The sequence below is a fragment of the Hibiscus syriacus genome, unplaced genomic scaffold, assembly GCF_006381635.1.
Source record: "Hibiscus syriacus cultivar Baekdansim isolate YM2019G1 unplaced genomic scaffold, ASM638163v2 tig00110674_pilon, whole genome shotgun sequence".
Taxonomy (NCBI): Eukaryota; Viridiplantae; Streptophyta; class Magnoliopsida; order Malvales; family Malvaceae; genus Hibiscus; species Hibiscus syriacus.
The window spans coordinates 765552-783171 of NW_024062819.1; the positions used below are offsets into that span (position 1 = coordinate 765552).

General features: G+C 35.0%; 2 protein-coding genes and 2 pseudogenes across 3 annotated transcripts; all 4 read left to right on the forward strand.

Moving 5' to 3' along the window:
• Window positions 1-349: 349 nt before the first annotated feature.
• Window positions 350-7069, forward strand: LOC120137516 (annotated as a pseudogene).
• On the forward strand, window positions 1000-8827 carry LOC120137518. The gene is made up of 4 exons (XM_039153250.1): window positions 1000-1010; window positions 6844-6929; window positions 7025-7204; window positions 8477-8827. Exons 2-4 carry the CDS (start codon window positions 6887-6889, stop codon window positions 8788-8790), a joined length of 537 nt encoding a protein of 178 aa, XP_039009181.1. The 5' UTR covers window positions 1000-1010; window positions 6844-6886; the 3' UTR covers window positions 8791-8827.
• A 454-nt stretch (window positions 8828-9281) lies between these two features.
• On the forward strand, window positions 9282-15004 carry LOC120137476 (protein FLX-like 3). Of its 2 annotated transcripts, XR_005517434.1 has the most exons (7): window positions 9282-9399; window positions 9543-9597; window positions 10468-11008; window positions 11150-11295; window positions 11583-11659; window positions 11758-11936; window positions 14768-15004. XR_005517434.1 is itself a non-coding variant. In XM_039153209.1 (6 exons), exons 3-6 carry the CDS (start codon window positions 10479-10481, stop codon window positions 11830-11832), a joined length of 828 nt encoding a protein of 275 aa, XP_039009140.1. In that variant the 5' UTR covers window positions 9282-9399; window positions 9543-9597; window positions 10468-10478; the 3' UTR covers window positions 11833-12082. The 2 variants fall into 2 exon arrangements, 1 of the variants encoding a protein (XP_039009140.1); XM_039153209.1 differs by lacking the exon at window positions 14768-15004 and having other exon boundaries at window positions 11758-12082.
• A 1241-nt stretch (window positions 15005-16245) lies between these two features.
• LOC120137538 lies at window positions 16246-17330 on the forward strand (annotated as a pseudogene).
• Window positions 17331-17620: the final 290 nt, after the last annotated feature.

The following is a 17620-nucleotide window of genomic DNA, read 5'->3' on the forward strand; positions in this document are numbered from 1 at the left end:
ATGGTTGACAAATGTGTGGTGCGGTGGAACATTCATGGGAGATTGAAGATACTAAGTCAATTCCTTGATACACTTGTATATTTATGTTGGTCAAACCATGGATTCTTCAAGCAGAATTAATCATATATAACTGCATGTTACTCCTCGTGCATGATGTTATCTTATCGCCGGCGTTTGAAAATTTCTCGTCACCTTAATTAATAACAGCAGTAAAATCTGAAAATGTAAACTTCTCACATAAAACCTACAAATCTCTTCAATCGTACCTGGAAACTTTTCCCCATACGTACCAGTTTTCATGGTCCTTAACGTTCAAACAAATAAGCTCAAATTTTATACAAATCACAAAATGTCTTCTTCAAGAAATCCCACCTTTGTTTATCTACTAATCAGCCTTGCTTTTCTTCTGCAGACAGCTTCAGGAGCTGAACCTCTGTTCCATTTTTGTTCAGACACTGGGAATTTCTCCGCCTATGATCCTTATGAATCCACTTACACAAGCTCTCTGGCCATCTCTCCATCCAAGCTCCTCCCTCGGGGTTCGGCCTCGGTTCCATTGGTCACAACCAGAACCGAAATTACGTCCTCGCACTTTGCAGGGGAGATGTGTCGAGCCGAGATTGTAAAACCTGCGTCGTCGAAGCAGGCGGCGAGATACGATGTCCCTACAACAAAGAGGGAATCATCTGGTACGATAACTGTTTTATAGTATTCGAACGTCGAGTTCTCGGGCCAGGTTGATAACCGGAACAGGTTCTACATGTGGAATTTGAATAACGTGAGTGAATCCCAGGCCTTCAATGAGAAGACCAAGGGGCTGCTCACTGAGTTGGCTAATCAAGCTTATGCCAATCCCAAAATGTATGCCGTCGGGGAGTCGGAGCTTTACGGATCGGAGAAGCTTTACGGTTTGACTCAGTGCACGAGGGACCTTTCTAGCGGTGAGTGTAAGAAGTGTCTTGACGGCATAATCGGCGAGCTTCCGAGTTGCTGCGATGGAAAAGAGGGTGGTAGGGTCGTTGGTGGCAGTTGCAACTTTAGATATGAAATTTAACCTTTCGTTAATACCTATTAATCAATTCTATGTGAAACGAAACTATGCCTATGAAATAATTAAAGTTTATGAAAAGTGTGTGTTTACATATACAGATTTTTTGTTACGGTCAAGGCTGAATATTTTTTTTATATATAAAAAATTGTTCTATAACTACTCATGACCATTATGAAAATGTAATATTTGAGTCGCTATAGAAGTTAATAATCAACATATTGTTGTATTTTATTATTATGATAGTATTAACGATGTTTGTTTTTCATCGCTGATAACGATAACTTTTATATTTTTTAATTAAGATTTTTAATTTGTTTCTTTATATTATTCTACCGTATAAAATTAATTAATTATAATATAAAAAAGTTATAACATATAAAAATGAAATAAAATATTATAAATTTAAAATGCATACCTATATTTTAAGGGTAAAGTATACAAATAGTCCTCAAACTTTTGGGCACTTGCATTTTGGTCACTCAACTTTTGAAACTTGCAATACAATCATCTTATTTTTAGTTCGTTTTCATTAAAATCCATGTCGTTACCTCCCGTTAGTTTTTGCTAATGTGGCACTTAACTGCCTTTAATTTTTTTGGCGTGGCAGCAAGTTCTTGTTCTTCTTCTTGATTCCTTCTTCTTCCTTCTCTTTCCTTTTTTTTTCTTCTTCTTCTCCATATAGTAGGAGAAGGAGAACCTACTGCTACATCAAAAAATTAACGTCAGTTAAGTGTCACATCAACAAAAACTGATGGAAGGTATCGGTAGGAATCTTACTGAAAAACAAACTAAAAGTACGAGGACTGTATTATAAGTTTCAAAAGTTGGATGAACAAAATGTAAGATTTCTAAAAGTTGGGGTACTATTAATATACTTTACCCATATTTTAAAAGAACATATATATATATATATATATATATATATATATAAAATTTAGAGTAGGCATTTGGATTTAGCAAATTTAGAGTGAGAGGTAAATGCGCTGTTTGAGATTTCATTATATTTGATCACCTGAAATGACATATATCTAACATTACATCTTGAACCGTTGAAGGTCCCGATAGTCCCTTGGTCGGTTCTTCTCTCAATAAACCCTTATTCAATTCAACACCTCCACATAATTCAAAGTTAGATTAGAATTTCCCATGCATCCTCGACTGAAAAGTTACACTGGAAATGAGAAGAGAGAAGCGAAAAAGGAAATTTGAGATCGAAAATGAATTTGGGGTTTAGAATGAAATTGAGGATTGTGTTGCAAGTTTTAAAAGTTAAGGACCTAAATGCAAGCGCCTGAAAAGTTTAGTGACCATATTGCAAATTTACTAACGGTAGTGTAACGACGTCAAACAATTGGTTACATCGGGGACCGTATTACAAACGGACTAAATGTTGGAGGACTGTATTTCAACTTTTAAAAGTTGAGGGACCTAAATGAAAGCTTTAAAAAAGTTCAGTGACCATTACTATACTTTAGCCTAATAAATATTATTTTTTATTAATCAAAAGGTCATAATATTTTTTAATTTAAAAGTCATATAAATTACTCTAATATGATCTTAAGTTACTAATTTTTGTATCTATACTTGTATGGTCCTCATGATGTTTCGATATAACAAATTAAGTTAAATGAATTTTAAGATTTTACAAAAGATTTTCTAAGTACATTCGATATAATTATTCGAATATCAAAATATTACTCCAAGTCTTTCAAAGTTCATTTTAATCCTTACTAAAGTGTAAAATTATGTTTTATACTTAAACTATTTTAAAACAATTTTACAAAGTATTTCGAGCCTTAATCGAGCCAAAAATATTCTCTTTTTAAAGGGTTTCAAGAAAAATCAGATTGTCCAGGGGGTACAGATTCCCCCCCAGGGGGTATCGATTCCCCGGGAACAGATTCCCCCTGTATGGTTTGGCTCCGAGAAATAACAGATTACTCGAAGGGAACCGATTCCCCCCTTGAGGGTACCGATTCCCTCACTGTTCATCAGCCCAACGGTCATAATATTTGAATATTATGAAGGGGTATCGATTCCCTATGAAGGGGTACCGATTCCCCCCATTCTGGGCAGTCTATTTTTGTAGAAAAATCATTCCCAAACGGCTCCAAAACATCCCCAACGGCTAGATATGACTTCAAACACATTCCAAGCTATAAATACAAGCTAAGGACACTTGAAGAAGTAAGAGAACAATTATCCAAGCAATCAAACACAAGAGAAGAGTTTTTCATTCTTATTTCATCTTTCTCTTGTAAATATTTTGTTCTTACCTACCTTAGAGAGGTTTTCTTGTTTACATCTTTTATCATATTGTAAAGGGGAAAGGTTCTAGCTTATCCCGTGTAAAAGCTAGGGAAAGGTTCTAGTTTAGCCCAGAAAAACTAGGGAGTTGTAAGGTTATCTCTTTGTCCTCAAAAGAAAGAACAAATTAGTGAATTTATTGGAAAATCCTTTGTGAGGAGCTAAGGTAGTGGATGTAGACTTTGGTTGAGAAAGTCGAACCACTCTAAATCGCTGTGCAATTTTCTATCTTTCAATCTCCTTACTCCCTAAACACAAAACCGTTCCGACCCCTCTTTGCAAACCATTCCGGTTGTCGATTCGAGCTTTCAAAAATCCCAACAATTGGCATCAGAGCCTAACTCGTTAAGAAGATTTAACCACCTTGAGACGATCTTAAAAGAAGCTCTACCAATTCCCTACACAACCGAGAAGATGGCTTCCACCTCCGGCTCGTTCCACATGGAAGACTCCCTACCAACAGACAAACCTCCATACTTCAATGGAGTCAACTATCATCATTGGAAGAAATTAATGAAGGTATTCATCCAATCCAATGATCTTGATGTATGGGAGATAATCGAGAATGGCTACTCTTCTCCAAAGAAGAAGGAGAAGAAGCGGAGTGACAACGAACGGAAGAAAGCTCAACTTAATGCCAAGGTCATGCACATGTTGTTTTGTGCATTTGGTCCTGAAATCTATGAAGGGATTTCTTCATGTTCAAGTGCCAAGGAGCTTTGGAATAAGCTCGAGGAAATCCATGGAAACAAGAAAGAAGAACCAACAAAGGTGGTGTCTCTAATGGCTTATGAAGAGCCTGAGGTATCTTCTAACTCAAATGAATTTAATTCATATACGTTTGATGAGTTACAAGATGCTTTTAATAGGTTATATTCGGAGTTTGAGACCATGAACTCCAAATATAAGAAAATGATTTCAAAATTTAAAATTGAAAACGATTTTCTTTTGAAAACAAAAATAGATTTTGAAAGCCAAAATGAAATTTTGAAAAAGGATTTAGAGCTTTCAAAAATAAAAATTGATAGTTTTGAAAAACAAAATTTTGATTTAAAAGTTAAGCTTGAATGCTTAACAAAAGAAAAAGAAATCATTTTAAATAATTCATTTAGTTCAATAATGATAATATGCTCACATTGTCATTAGCATGGTCATTTGGAACATACTTGTCCTTTGAAGAAAGGAAAATATTTTAAAATTAGGCAAGTATGGGTTCCGAAAGGAACAAGGGGCATTGAAACTAACGTCCAAGGATCCAGAGCAATTTGGATACTAAAATCTACTTAAATGTCTCTTGTAGGTGTGTGGGAGCAATGATGATGAGAGTGATGATATTCAAGATGCTCTAGCCACACATGAAAAAGGAATGGGTAACCTCTAAGCTTAATGCTTTTAATTTTGGTTATTTGGTTGCTCATTTGCTTTTAAGCATGCATGAGTTTTGTTTTTAAATGATTATGCATCATTGTTTTAATCTCATGTATGTTGAAAAGATGATTATGATGAACATTTTAAAGTTATATTAATTTTTAAGAATTTTTAGTTCATCATAATAAAATTTTGGTCAAAATTGGTTTTAATGCAATTGAGATCTCTCTAATAATTGATATCAATTTTTCAAATACTTTGATTTTACAAATTTTAAAATTTTTGACCTAAATTTGAATGTTTATGCATGTGGTTTAAATGAAAATGATATCTCTCTAACAATTGATATCAAAATTTTCAAATGCATAACATTTTTGGAAAACTTTATGCATATGCACTTAATTTTAACAATTGGTATTGATATCAAATTTCAACAACTGGTATTGCATAAAGTATTTTAGTCTTCGATATATTGAATTTCATGTGCTACTAACATGTTTGTTATTCTTTGTTGAAATTCAATTTTGTTTAAGTGTCTTGTTCTTAAAGCTAAATTTTATTTGGAATGCATTTATTGAGGGGAACTTTGATTTTTTTCAAATGATTTTTAAAATTTCAAATTTACAACTTACTCTCCAAAGTTATTTTGAACTTTAAAAGATTAGAGTCTTTTTGATTTAACAAAAAGGGGAGAAGTGTTAAGGTGTTTTAAAGGGGAGAAGTGTTAAAGTAAGGGGGAGTAATTTCAAACTTTATTTCAAAATCTTAAAATTACTCAAATGTTTTGTTATATCAAAAAGGGGGAGATTGTTGAAAACATTTTGATGTTTCGATATAACAAATTAAGTTAAATGAATTTTAAGATTTTACAAAAGATTTTCTAAGTATATTCGATGTAATTATTCGAGTATCAAAATATTACTCTAAGTCTTTCAAAGTTCATTTTAATCCTTACTAAAGTGTAAAATTGTGTTTTATACTTAAACTATTTTAAAACAATTTTACAAAGTATTTCGAGCCTTAATCGAGACAAAAATATTCTCTTTTTAAAGGGTTTCAAGAAAAATCAGATTGTCCAGGGGTACAGATTCCCCCCCAGGGGGTATCGATTCCCCGGGAACAGATTCCCCCTGTATGGTTTGGCTCGAGAAATAACATATTACTCGAAGGGAACCGATTCCCCCCTTGAGGGCACCGATTCCCTCACTGTTCATCAGCCCAACGGTCATAATATTTGAATATTATGAAGGGGTATCGATTCTCTATGAAGGGGTACCGATTCCCCCCATTCTGGGCAGCCTATTTTTGTAGAAAAATCATTCCCAAACGGCTCCAAAACATCCCCAACGGCTAGATATGACTTCAAACACATTCCAAGCTATAAATACAAGCTAAGGACACTTGAAGAAGTAAGAGAACAATTATCCAAGCAATCAAACACAAGAGAAGAGTTTTTCATTCTTATTTCATCTTTCTCTTGTAAATATTTTGTTCTTGTGAGCTCAATCTTGTAAACACCTACCTTAGAGAGGTTTTCTTGTTTACATCTTTTATCCTATTGTAAAGGGGAAAGGTTCTAGCTTATCCCGTGTAAAAGCTAGGGAAAGGTTCTAGTTTAGCCCGGAAAAACTAGGGAGTTGTAAGGTTATCTCTTTGTCCTCAAAAGAAAGAATAAATTAGTGAATTTGTTGGAAAATCCTTGGTGAGGAGCTAAGGTAGTGGATGTAGACTTTGGTTGAGAAAGTCAAACCACTCTAAATCGCTGTGCTATTTTCTATCTTTCAATCTCCTTACTCCCTAAACACAAAACTGTTCCGACCCCTCTTTGTAAACCGTTCCGGTTGTCGATTTGAGCTTCCGAAAATCCCAACATCTTAAAGTTGTTAATTTTTGCGTCAATGATTTTAAGATTATATCCTAGATATTTTATTTTTTAATAATATTAGTGACTTCTATAAATATATATATATATATATATATAATAGTATAAAATGAATTCAGAAATTATATTGATTGTTTTAAAAGATCGAGGACCTCAGATAATATTAAGCCAAAAGTAAATTGGGTGGCTAATCAAATAATAAAGGGCGATCGCATTAGAGGGAAACGTGACTGAGAACTCAGAAAAATCGAAGCTTCGCTGGAAAACGAATCTCAACAATGAGCGAAGGTCCCAGGCTGTACGATCACAAACCCAAGAAAGGTATAACAAAACACAAATCCATTTTCTTCTCAAATAATAGAGGCTTATGGGTGTTTGAAATTTGATTCCTTTTTTATTGCAAAAACAATCTGCAGCTCAATTGAAACAATTTCAACAGAAAGTAAAGGATATTCCTTCAACTTCATCTAGTGCCGCAGTAGCATCATATACGATGGGTCCGCCGCCGCCGCCGCCTCAGCCTCCAAAGGAATCGTTTGCAAGGCGTTACAAGTTCCTTTGGCCCCTTCTATTGGCTGTCAACTTTACTGTCGGAGGTGATTCCCTTTCTTTGTTTTAGTTGTTGAATGATCGGTAGTTCAAATGGGTTCTTTTTAATTTGGCTTGAATGTTGAATTTTCATGCTTTTTAATTGTGGTTCTCGATTCTGTTTTTGATGGGTAATTGTTTACCTTATTCCCCAGAACAATGGTGATTTCACCCAACTGACCCAAGTAGATTGTTTTTCAAAAATTTAAATATTTAGTTGAACTTATGGGAAAAATTAGCTGCTTTTTCTGGTATTCATCCAAAAGAGGAGCTTTGATTATATGTACAGATATATGATTGAGTAATCCCTAACTTTAGGTGCATTCACAATCGATTAGTGTATCGGACTGATGGGTATCGAAATTCACTCGAGAGTTAGAAAATATTTACATCCGACCACCATGTGACGGTATTCTTCTAAATCCATTGTTACTGAACTGAAGTACCGATCATTGTTGAGTGATTATCTCTATATTCTTTGGGACTTATAACGAGAATGACGAATGACTTGATTCCCAAGTTGTCTCCTGCTTAGTGAGCATTGTAAGAGTGATGACGGTTTGAAAGCTACTGACTGATTTCTTATCTGCATCAACATTTCTATGATAAGTTGCAAAATGTATATGCCGTAAGTTATAACTAATGAGTGATTACAGAGGAGTAAGTGATACCGATACTGCAATAGCATTCATATAGCAATCACTTTCAGGTAAAGTTGGATTCCTAGTTCTCAAATCAGTGAAAGCTTTTCTTTCATCGTTCATTTCAGTTTTCTTTCTATTTCTTATCAGCTCTGATAATTACCTATAGAGAGCCTAAATTATGGTTAAATGAGAGTAAGATGAGTGGTTGCTGATCCTTGGTGTATGAAATTTTAACGATTTCGTGTTCTGATAATTACTTTTAGATATCATAGGACAGGGAACTAACTATTGTTCACGAGTGATCAGATGGTTATTCTACACATGTTTGCTCGAGGATCATATCTTGATTTTTTTGTTGTTGTCGAGCCATAATAATTAGAATGAATGTATCACTTCTTTACTCGTGATTTCTGGTTGTATTAACAATTTAACAGTTCATATAAATTCATCTTGTCCGAAAAAATCACACACTCAATCGTGTTCCAACTTACGCTAATTTCCCCTGTTCCGAACTCAACCTTTTAACATAAGTCTCTTTCTATATTGTCAAACTTGTAAAGTCTGGAAATTTTAGCTTGTCTCTTGACAATTTGGTGTTATTCCGGTCTGATAAAAATCTGAATGATCAATGCACAGCTTATCTTTTCATGAGAACGAAGAAAAAAGACACGAACGGAACGGAAGAAGATGTCGATTCAAGCCCTCATGTTTCAACTACAGCTGTCACTACTCAAGTTACTGAAAACACATTACCTGCACCACCCATTGTCACACAGCATTTGAAGTCATCTGAGCCGATTCCGGAGAGCCAGCAGCGTGAACTGTTCAAGTATATGTTGAAAGAGAAGAGGAAAATCAAACCGAAAGATCCCGAGGAGAAGAGGAGGCTCGATGAAGAGAAAGCTATACTGAAACAATTTATCCGAGCGAAATCGATACCGCAGTTATGACTTGATAATCCATTGCTGAATTCCTGAATTTCATGTTTTGTGTTTCCCTTTAGGTTTGCGAAATGTATAATTTTCTTAACAAGTACTTTCTCATTTTAATCATTGAATTATAATTAAAAAAATTATAAAAAATGTATCTTTTTAATTTTCTCATCTTATTGTCTACATCCAAATTTAGAGTTCTTTTTAGTTGTTATTCTCAGTATCTCTTTAAAATTTATAAAATCAGAACATAAATTTTACTTTTTTAATTTAAGTTTTATTGGATTTGAAATTTTGGGTTTACTTTTAAAAATTAAATATATATTTTAAAATTAATTTTATCAGACAACTAAAGAAGAATAAAGTATTAAAAATTGAAGATTTGAATGATACAGAAATTTAAATTGAAAAAAAAATATTTTTTGAAAAGAATATAACAACTATATATATATCATATTATTATTTATTTGACGGTCTTATAAGAACTCTATTCGAAATATTTATTAGCTTCAATTGATTCGTCTTAGGGTGTAAGCTAATTTGTTCCTCTCAAATTATCTCCCCCGAAAAGAAGGGTTATGTAATATTTCAATCAAGTTCCTTCTTACTGACCCTAATCATTCCCAGGTTTCAATTCATCTTCTTTTTATTATTGTTCTTTTCCTTAACATTAACAGAAACCTAGGACTCGGATGTTTCCAAGATAGAGTTTCTTCTTCTTCTTCTTTTGGGTTGTTAGCTTTTGCTTAATTCTCTGTTTGGTTGTGCAGGTAAAACGGGTCTGAAGCAAAGAGAAGAAGTGACCCCCCAACTCAATTTGCTCAAGTACGAGGAAAAATGTCTTTTTTTCTCTATCACTGTTTTACATTGGGAATTCGAGTTATTTAGCTTTTTTTAATGAAATATTAGGTTTCGATCTCTAACTTATTCCTTGTATCTTTTTGTTTGCTTTTGCTAATTTATATAAATGTTTGTGTTTGCGTGTGTGCCCGCGCGTGTATGTATTGAAAAGTAATTTTATGTATAGATTTTGTCTGCAACAACTTGCCAAAAGAGAACTTAATATTGCAATCGGAGATAGACGATTAGAAGTTTCAAGTTGGTTTTAGTGGAGTGTGGTTTCTAGTGTGTTGCAGATGGGTATTTGATGAGAACAACCTAACGGATCTCAGTGCTCTTTATTTCTCTTTTCCCTGCTATGGGTGGGTACCAATATAAAGAATGGCGACTTTGCTGTTAGGTTTCTGCCTTAAGAGTTTTGAACATGATTTAGTTAAGGGAAATTTGAAGGTGAATTAATATCTGATAGGCCACACTCATTGATTTAAAAACAGGAAAATGTTTAAAAATCTGTACTTCGGTGCTTCTGCTCTTCAGTATCATATATATCATTCATTTGGATTATCTTGAATAGTTGCATGCTAGACTCAGTTGATCTCCTTTTGTTCTGGTTATTAACTACAGAACATCTTTGGGTCTAGTTGCCACTTGCTGTGTGGTTAATATATCATTTTCCTCTTGGAAGTAGGCCACCTAAATTTCATGAAGGTTTTGATTAATTCTTTTTGCATGAAAATGCCCTTTGTGTATACTATTTCTTTCACCGGTACCATATTCATAAAAGATGGTTTAAAAATAATCCAAATATTCATAAAAGCTTACTAAAGATTGTTTTATCGTGTCACCTTTTCCCAGAATAATTAAAAATGGCTGGGAGAAACCGCATTCCTCGAGAGGCCTTCAATGACAGGCGTGGATTTCCTCCTGAAAGACCTTTTCACCGTGGTCCACCGCTGCCACAACGACCTCCTCATCCTGCATTGTTGGAGGAAGAACTAGAAATGCAGCATGCAGAAATTCGGAGGCTTTTGAGTGATAACAGCAGGCTGGTAGAAGATCGAATGGCTATACAACAAGAGCTTGGTGCTGCAAAAGATGAAATTCATCGTTTAAATCTTGTCATTGGTGAAATTCATGCTGAACAAGAGCTGCACTCAAGGGGACTTATTGACAAAGGCTTGAAGCTGGAGGCAGATCTCCGTGCAACTGAGCCATTGAAGAAGGAGGCTGTGCAACTCCGTGCAGAAGTTCAGAAACTGAATAATGTTAAGCAGGAACTGGCTGGTCAAGTGCAGGCTCTCAAGCAAGATATTTCCAGGCTGCAAGCTGATAATCAACAGATATCTGTTTTAAGAGCAGAAATTGATGGCCTGCACCAGGAGTTGATGCGTGCGAGGTAGATACCTGAATCCTTTTTCATCCTTTTTTTAAAAAAATCCGAACAAATGGATGTTTCTGTTGAGTATTTAACTTGCAGTGCTAATCATTAATATATCCATTTATATATTTAAATGCTAAATTAGAAATTATTTTGCAGGAATGCCATTGATTATGAAAAGAAGGCAAATATCGAGCTGATGGAACAGAGACGAGAAATGGAGAAGAACATGGTCTCCATGGCACGTGAAGTTGAAAAGCTGCGTGCAGAACTTACCGTTGTGGATGGTAGACCTTGGGCTGCTGGTACGATCTTACTTCTATTATATGGCGTAGAGTTATTTAAAAAAAATTCTGGCTGGTTAGATTCCCCTTCCCCTTCTTTCATCTTTTTAGAACTAAGAGGGTTAGAACTTGGGACCTTCTTGTGGAACGTCTGAAGTTCAAATTGTCAGGTGCATTTTGTGGATTCCATTGAACCCGCATTGATGTTTCCTGCTTTTTGCTTTGCTCTTTTGATCTGCTCAATTGAATGATTGTAATTATATTTGTCTCCCTTCTAATTTCAATGTCTTGATAATTGATGGCTCAAGGTGGACCTTATGGAATGAAATTCAATGGTTCAGAGGGGGCTTTTCCTGCTTCATATGAAGGATATGGGGCTCATATGGTATTTATCCTCATGTTCTTGTTTGTTTTATTTGTTAGACCGGAAACCTATTGCATTGGGAATTTTTTTCCCAATTACCACTTGTTTTTTATCTACAGGTTGCTGCTGATAAGGGTCCTTTTCACGGTCCTCGTCCTGGGACTTGGGAGAAGCCTCACAATTCTCGTCGCTAGGAGTGTTTTTGCTTGATGCAAGAAAGGCAAAATTGTTGCTCCGTTTTGAAGTGCAAAATATTGGCCAGCATGGAATTCATCATATATCTGTGCATGCTACATAAGTAATTTTTATCTAAATATGTAGTTAGTCATCTTAAGCTTCTTAGATAAGATTCTGTGTTGCTTTCTTTTCATTGGTAGAGGAAGTGATACCCTTTATATATGCATTAGATCGTAATATGATAATTTGAACTTCTATTGGGTCCAATCCTTCATCACCATTTCTTATTGTTGTTTGTTTTATTTTATTAACTGTTTTGCTTGAATATAACTAATATTACTTCGGGTGGAAATGCTGCCCCCTAAATAAGGTAGTTATTTTGGGTCCATTTGAAATTTATGACCCATGAATGAAGCTTTTGGTTACAACCTACATGTTAATATACATGCTACCTTTTTGACCTATTCGGCAAATTTCCTGGAGCCATTTATCTTGGGTAGTAGATCATAGAAGACCGCAATGAAGTTTTGCTTGTTGCACAAAGATAATGTAACATCCAATATTCCAATTGGACACAAACTCCATGTCTTAGTAGATTATTTTATTTTCTAATTCGTCTCATGCAACACTTGAATACTAGTGTTTTTGATGGAGGGCATTTTTCTCTTGAAAGTTGATAGTTATTACTTCGTGATACGCATTTCAAGTATTGACGGGAAGCAGAAGTCTGCCGGTGGGTATGATTCAACTAACTTCTAACAGTCACTTTTTGGGCACTATTGGGAATTTAATTAAATTTTGATTGCATGCTATTCCTTCGAAGCTGTGCAGTTCTTGTATGTCATTCAGGGTGTTATAAGTTGGGGTTTTGTCTGCAGAAGAAATATGTGAGGATGGGTTCTTTTCCCAAGTGATATAGGCATTCGATTGGCTAGTGAGAATGGTCTCATGCTCTAGAAGTATATTGTTTTAGGCATTCAGGAGCTTCCCTTTTGCCTGCTTTTATTAGCTCTTATTTCTTGATTTCTGCTGTTGTGGTGAATGATGTATGGTTGCTTCAAAATTAAAGGACATGCTTTTCGGTATTTGGTGATCTAGAGGAGAATCATTTGTCTTAAATTTACTGTAGGCTTCCTTTGGTATCCATTTCTATATGGTGTGTTCGAAACTTGGAGTTCAAATGTTATAGGCACTAATATAAAATGGTCTGAGGACCTATTTAGATATCTTTCTTGTAATGGGGTTCCTATGTTATTTTTCCATTTGGAAATATGTTACTTGGAAAACTGGAGCTGAAGTATTTGTCTTCATTTATTCTTATGGTCGGTTGAGAATGCGCTAAAGAGCTAGACCGTAATTGACTTTGACTTTTAATGGATTTTGACTTATCTTGGATGGAGAAAGTATTAATTTTGACATTGTTTGTAGAAGTTGATAGAACTGTTTCCTATTATGATAGAAGTTTTAAAATAGATTGTCCCAGCAAAGAAGTGTGAGCCAATGTACACATGTTTTCTCCCACTCTTGCCAGAATTACGAGAAAGTTTAGCAATAGGGATTGATCATATTTTCTATGACTGAGGGGATTCTAGTATTAAGCTTATTCAGCAGGTGGCTTATGCAATGGAATATTTTGTATACATAGAAAAAGGATTTAGATTTTGGAATATTAAGTCAGTTATTGAATCTGCTTGCATAAACGGTCCAGTTCCGTGGATACATCCTTTCAGAACAAACAGCGCTTGAAGACAAAACTCGTGGCACCTTGATCGAATGAAGTTTTCAGTTCATCCTTCAATTAAATCTCATAGCCATCATCTGCAGTTTTTCCCTGCACATAGAATCATCTGCAGTTTGTTCTGCTGCAAGTCTACAGCTCTGCTGTCTGTTTTTGTTCTGCAAAGTTACTCGGTGGTCAACGTATTCCAGCCCCTCCATAGTTATAAGTAGTTCTGTTATTCATTGACATGGAAAGATATCTGAAAGATGATGGGAAGCCATGTGGAAGAGGTTGACTACTGATCGTACTTACATAGGCAAGTTTTCTGTCATTTTTTTGTGTTCCATGGATCTTCAATTTCTTTATAAGTTGAATTTCGCTGACACTCTATGTATGATTTCATTCTCTTAATTTGTCATTTCCTGCTTTGTATAGATAGACCTATCTGTTAGGTTGTCTAAGAACAACTTGAGTGGCTTCTCTAACTAGATAGAGAGAATCTGTTGGATTGATGAATCATTCGTAAAAGCTAAATTTCTTTGGTCTATGATTTATTTTGATGCTAGGCTGTTAGAGGAAGTGAAAAATTTGTATCTCCAACTGAATATTGCGGTATCTTTATTCTTAATGACATCAAGGTCTGAATCATTCTGGTTCTATAGCTAGAGCACTGTATTTATGGGAGAAAGTAGTTGTTTCATCATAAATATGGAGTCTGTGAAAGGTGGAATTTTCTGGATGCAAACCTCATCCAAAAATAGTTTCCTCATTTTCAGGATGATGTTTTCCCTGCATCATGCTAACAATGTGAAGAAAAATAGGATCTATTGTTCTACAAAGATGTGCTCTTGAGCATGGACTGTTGGAAGTACATTGTTAGAGAGTTGCCATTTGCTACTTAAGGCTTTCCTTCATGTAACCGAAGATATGTGGAAAATGATGCTAGCAGTTCTGAAGAGTTAACTTGTTGCTGATCTGAAATTTTTAATTAGGAATGTCACGTTAATAAGATTGTTTACGTAATTGTAGAAGTGGAGGCAGGAGTAGAGTTATTCGTGGACTGATGCTTTCCTTGCAAGTTCTTTTATACCAGTTAATGAATAGTTGTTGTTTCCTTGGATCATTCTGGTGGTTAAATAAAGTTGTTGCTTGGTTACCACTCACCTATAGAAGATTCTTACATCTTTTTTATTCGAGATTCTTACTAATTTTGTGCTTTTAATTGTTTGCAGATCGGGGACCTGGTATTCATCACCCATAACAGTGAAGACAGAGCGTGTAATAATCTTACATGAGCTTGAGGACATATGTCATATGATGAAAGAGGTAAAGTTGCATATGCTTCCAGAGAAACATGAAGAAAATAATAATAAAAAACAACCCTCTTTCCAAATGTGAATTCATTGATACTCATGCATAAATCTTAAAGGTGATGCAAGTCGACGGGACCGTTACTCTCTTCTTGGCCCCAAGACAAGTGTTTATAAGGTAAACTTAGACGTACTAGGAAGCGACTTTCAGCCAAGTCCATGTGGTCTGCTAGGCTAAAGTTCCAAGCCTGTGAAAATCAGGTTTGTAAGTTATTCTCCTAATCCTAGGCGTAGGTTACAGTTTACACTATATCAACCATCTCTGTTTTACCTCTCATTCCCAGATTCCTGCAATCTCTAGTAATGGTATGATTTTGACATTGCAATTCCTGGGTATGATCATTGATCAACCAATTAGGCTTGCATACAAGATTGTTTTAGTTAAGCTAAGATTTCCATAAAATGTCTTTCAGTCTTGCTAATATAATAGATCAATAAAAACAGGGTTCACACTGATAAAAGATAGGATCCGTTTAATTTCAAGGGGTGACATTTCCATTTTTCTGGAAAGTGAACAACATTGATGATAACTTGTTTCAAGAATTTTTTTTTATTTTACTTAGCATGTTTCTATCATGAGAAAATATTTTTTGAAACCGAAGTCTTGCCCCCCCCCCCTTTAAATCAGTCAAGCTCACCTGCATAATTAGGTTGCATGCATGATGGAAAAAGTAGACCTAATATGATATTCTATGAAACGCCAACCCTCTAAATTACATAGCATAAAAATATATATACATGTAACATTGTCAGAACAAACTGGCATACACAAAAGTCATATCATTACAGCCTCTTGCATTGCTTGTTTAGGATCTGCAATATCTCTGTTTTGAATCCCAACACTCTCTGTCCCTACCTCCTCTTGGCGTGGTCTTTTCTCTTTTCATTTTATTTGTTTTTGTGTATAATTACATCAACTCAAATTTATTATATGACATTGTGCATTTAATCATAATTCACGTGTAATGTTAGGAATTATGCCTAAAACTACATATTTCATTTTCTTTTGAAAAGAATACACTTCTATATTTAGGTTTCTTGAGCATAATAACTTGTTTCCTTTAAAACTATTCTTTTACCCACTTTTCTATGGGATTGCAGTATGTTTCTTAACTCAGTTAATATGGTTATTGTCATAACTTAAGAAGTTGTGGGTAGGTTCGAGTTTGTGTACTTGCTAATATATTAATTTGATAAATATGTTGTTTGGATGATTTGTGAAGTTTAGTTAATATATAAAAATATATATTTAAATAAGTATTAAAAAAATCAAGGGTAAAATTAGTGCTTCTCTTAAAAATTGTAATTTTTTTAGAAGAATTAAAAGATAGTAACTGAAATACATGTCATATTTAAAGCCATCGTCCCTTCACAAATACTTTATTGCTTGACAGCTGTCACGTTCCTCCCATATTCTCTTGATTTCCCTTCACAACATTCTCTAACTCGTTTCTCTTCTTCCCCAAAAAACGAAGTTTTTGCTTCGGCCATGACAACCTATGGAACGATCCCAACTTCCTCAACCCCCTCGGAAAACCTAGAGTACCTATCTCGAGGTAAAGATCGTATCAAAGACAGCCTTGGAGCTCGACATCCATGGAATGTCATGTTTAACATTCACTCCATCAACTGCCCTCGAACAGTCTCTGAAGCCATTTCCAGGTTTAGAACTAACGTGGCTTACTTCCGATTGAACTGTGTCATGATCGTGCTTATCATCCTTTTCCTCTTCCTATTATGGCATCCCATCTCCCTCGTAGTCCTCGTTACAACGATGGCCCTTTGGTTGTACCTGTACTTCCTACGGGACAAACCCTTGGCCATTTTCAACCGCACGATCGACGATAGTGTGTTGCTCGCCGTGTTGGGGTTCTGTTGACCGATGCCACCAGCAATATCTTGGTGTCGGTTTTGATCGGTGTGGTAGTTGCCTTGGTGCACGCTTTGGCAAGGAAGATTGATGATTTGTATGGTGAAGAGACTACCGGCTTGATTTCTTGGCCTTCATCATATCCTTCATAGTTCAGGGTTTCTTTTTCTCTTTCGAGTTTTAAATCGAGTTACATATCTGGTATTTTTTTCTTATGAATGTTGTTGAACTTGACATTGTTAGGTGCTAAAACCGAAAGATGTTAGATCCTCTAAATCACACGCATTGTTCAAGTGAAGAGTTGATTTGATAATTGGTGCAATAAACTGCATGTTGAAAAAGTGTGGTTATGGTTCTTGTTCTTGAAGATTTATATGTATTGTTCTTTCCCATGTCTTCCACACTAATTCCTGACATCAGTGGCGAAGAGGGTGCAATTGGGGCATGTCATGTAACATAAAGGTGGCAATACCAATAACATGCGATTTGGGGGTTTGAAGCAATTACAATTGTTAGAGGCCAAACCTTTGTTTTGTCATTAAACGTTTGGGATAATCTGATCTGCCATTATTCATTTCTGTTGGTCTCCAAATTCAAATAGGATTTTTTTATTAAAAAAATCAATTAATTAAATCAGTGATTAATAGAATTAATGGAAATGTATTTACAACGAGTTCTTAACGTTTGTTTCAATTTAATTGTATGAAACAAAACGAGCTTTTGTGTTTTAAGCCGAATTGGCTCTGTGTCTCTCTTTAAATTTGATGTGTTTTAGATAAAAATAAGTAATTATTTCTGTTTGAGCCATATATCCAAATATCATTAACTATTAATTAATAATAATT

Bases quoted from the DNA above. Each gene is read 5' to 3' on its own strand.
- LOC120137476 (XM_039153209.1), top strand. From the start codon at position 10,479: ATGGCTGGGAGAAACCGCATTCCTCGAGAGGCCTTCAATGACAGGCGT. The intron at 11,009-11,149 runs GTAGATACCTGA...ATTATTTTGCAG, and splicing joins CAGGAGTTGATGCGTGCGAG to GAATGCCATTGATTATGAAA. The intron at 11,660-11,757 runs GTATTTATCCTC...TTTTATCTACAG, and splicing joins AAGGATATGGGGCTCATATG to GTTGCTGCTGATAAGGGTCC.
- LOC120137518 (XM_039153250.1), top strand. From the start codon at position 6,887: ATGAGCGAAGGTCCCAGGCTGTACGATCACAAACCCAAGAAAG. The intron at 6,930-7,024 runs GTATAACAAAAC...AACAATCTGCAG, and splicing joins CGATCACAAACCCAAGAAAG to CTCAATTGAAACAATTTCAA. The intron at 7,205-8,476 runs GTGATTCCCTTT...ATCAATGCACAG, and splicing joins TGTCAACTTTACTGTCGGAG to CTTATCTTTTCATGAGAACG.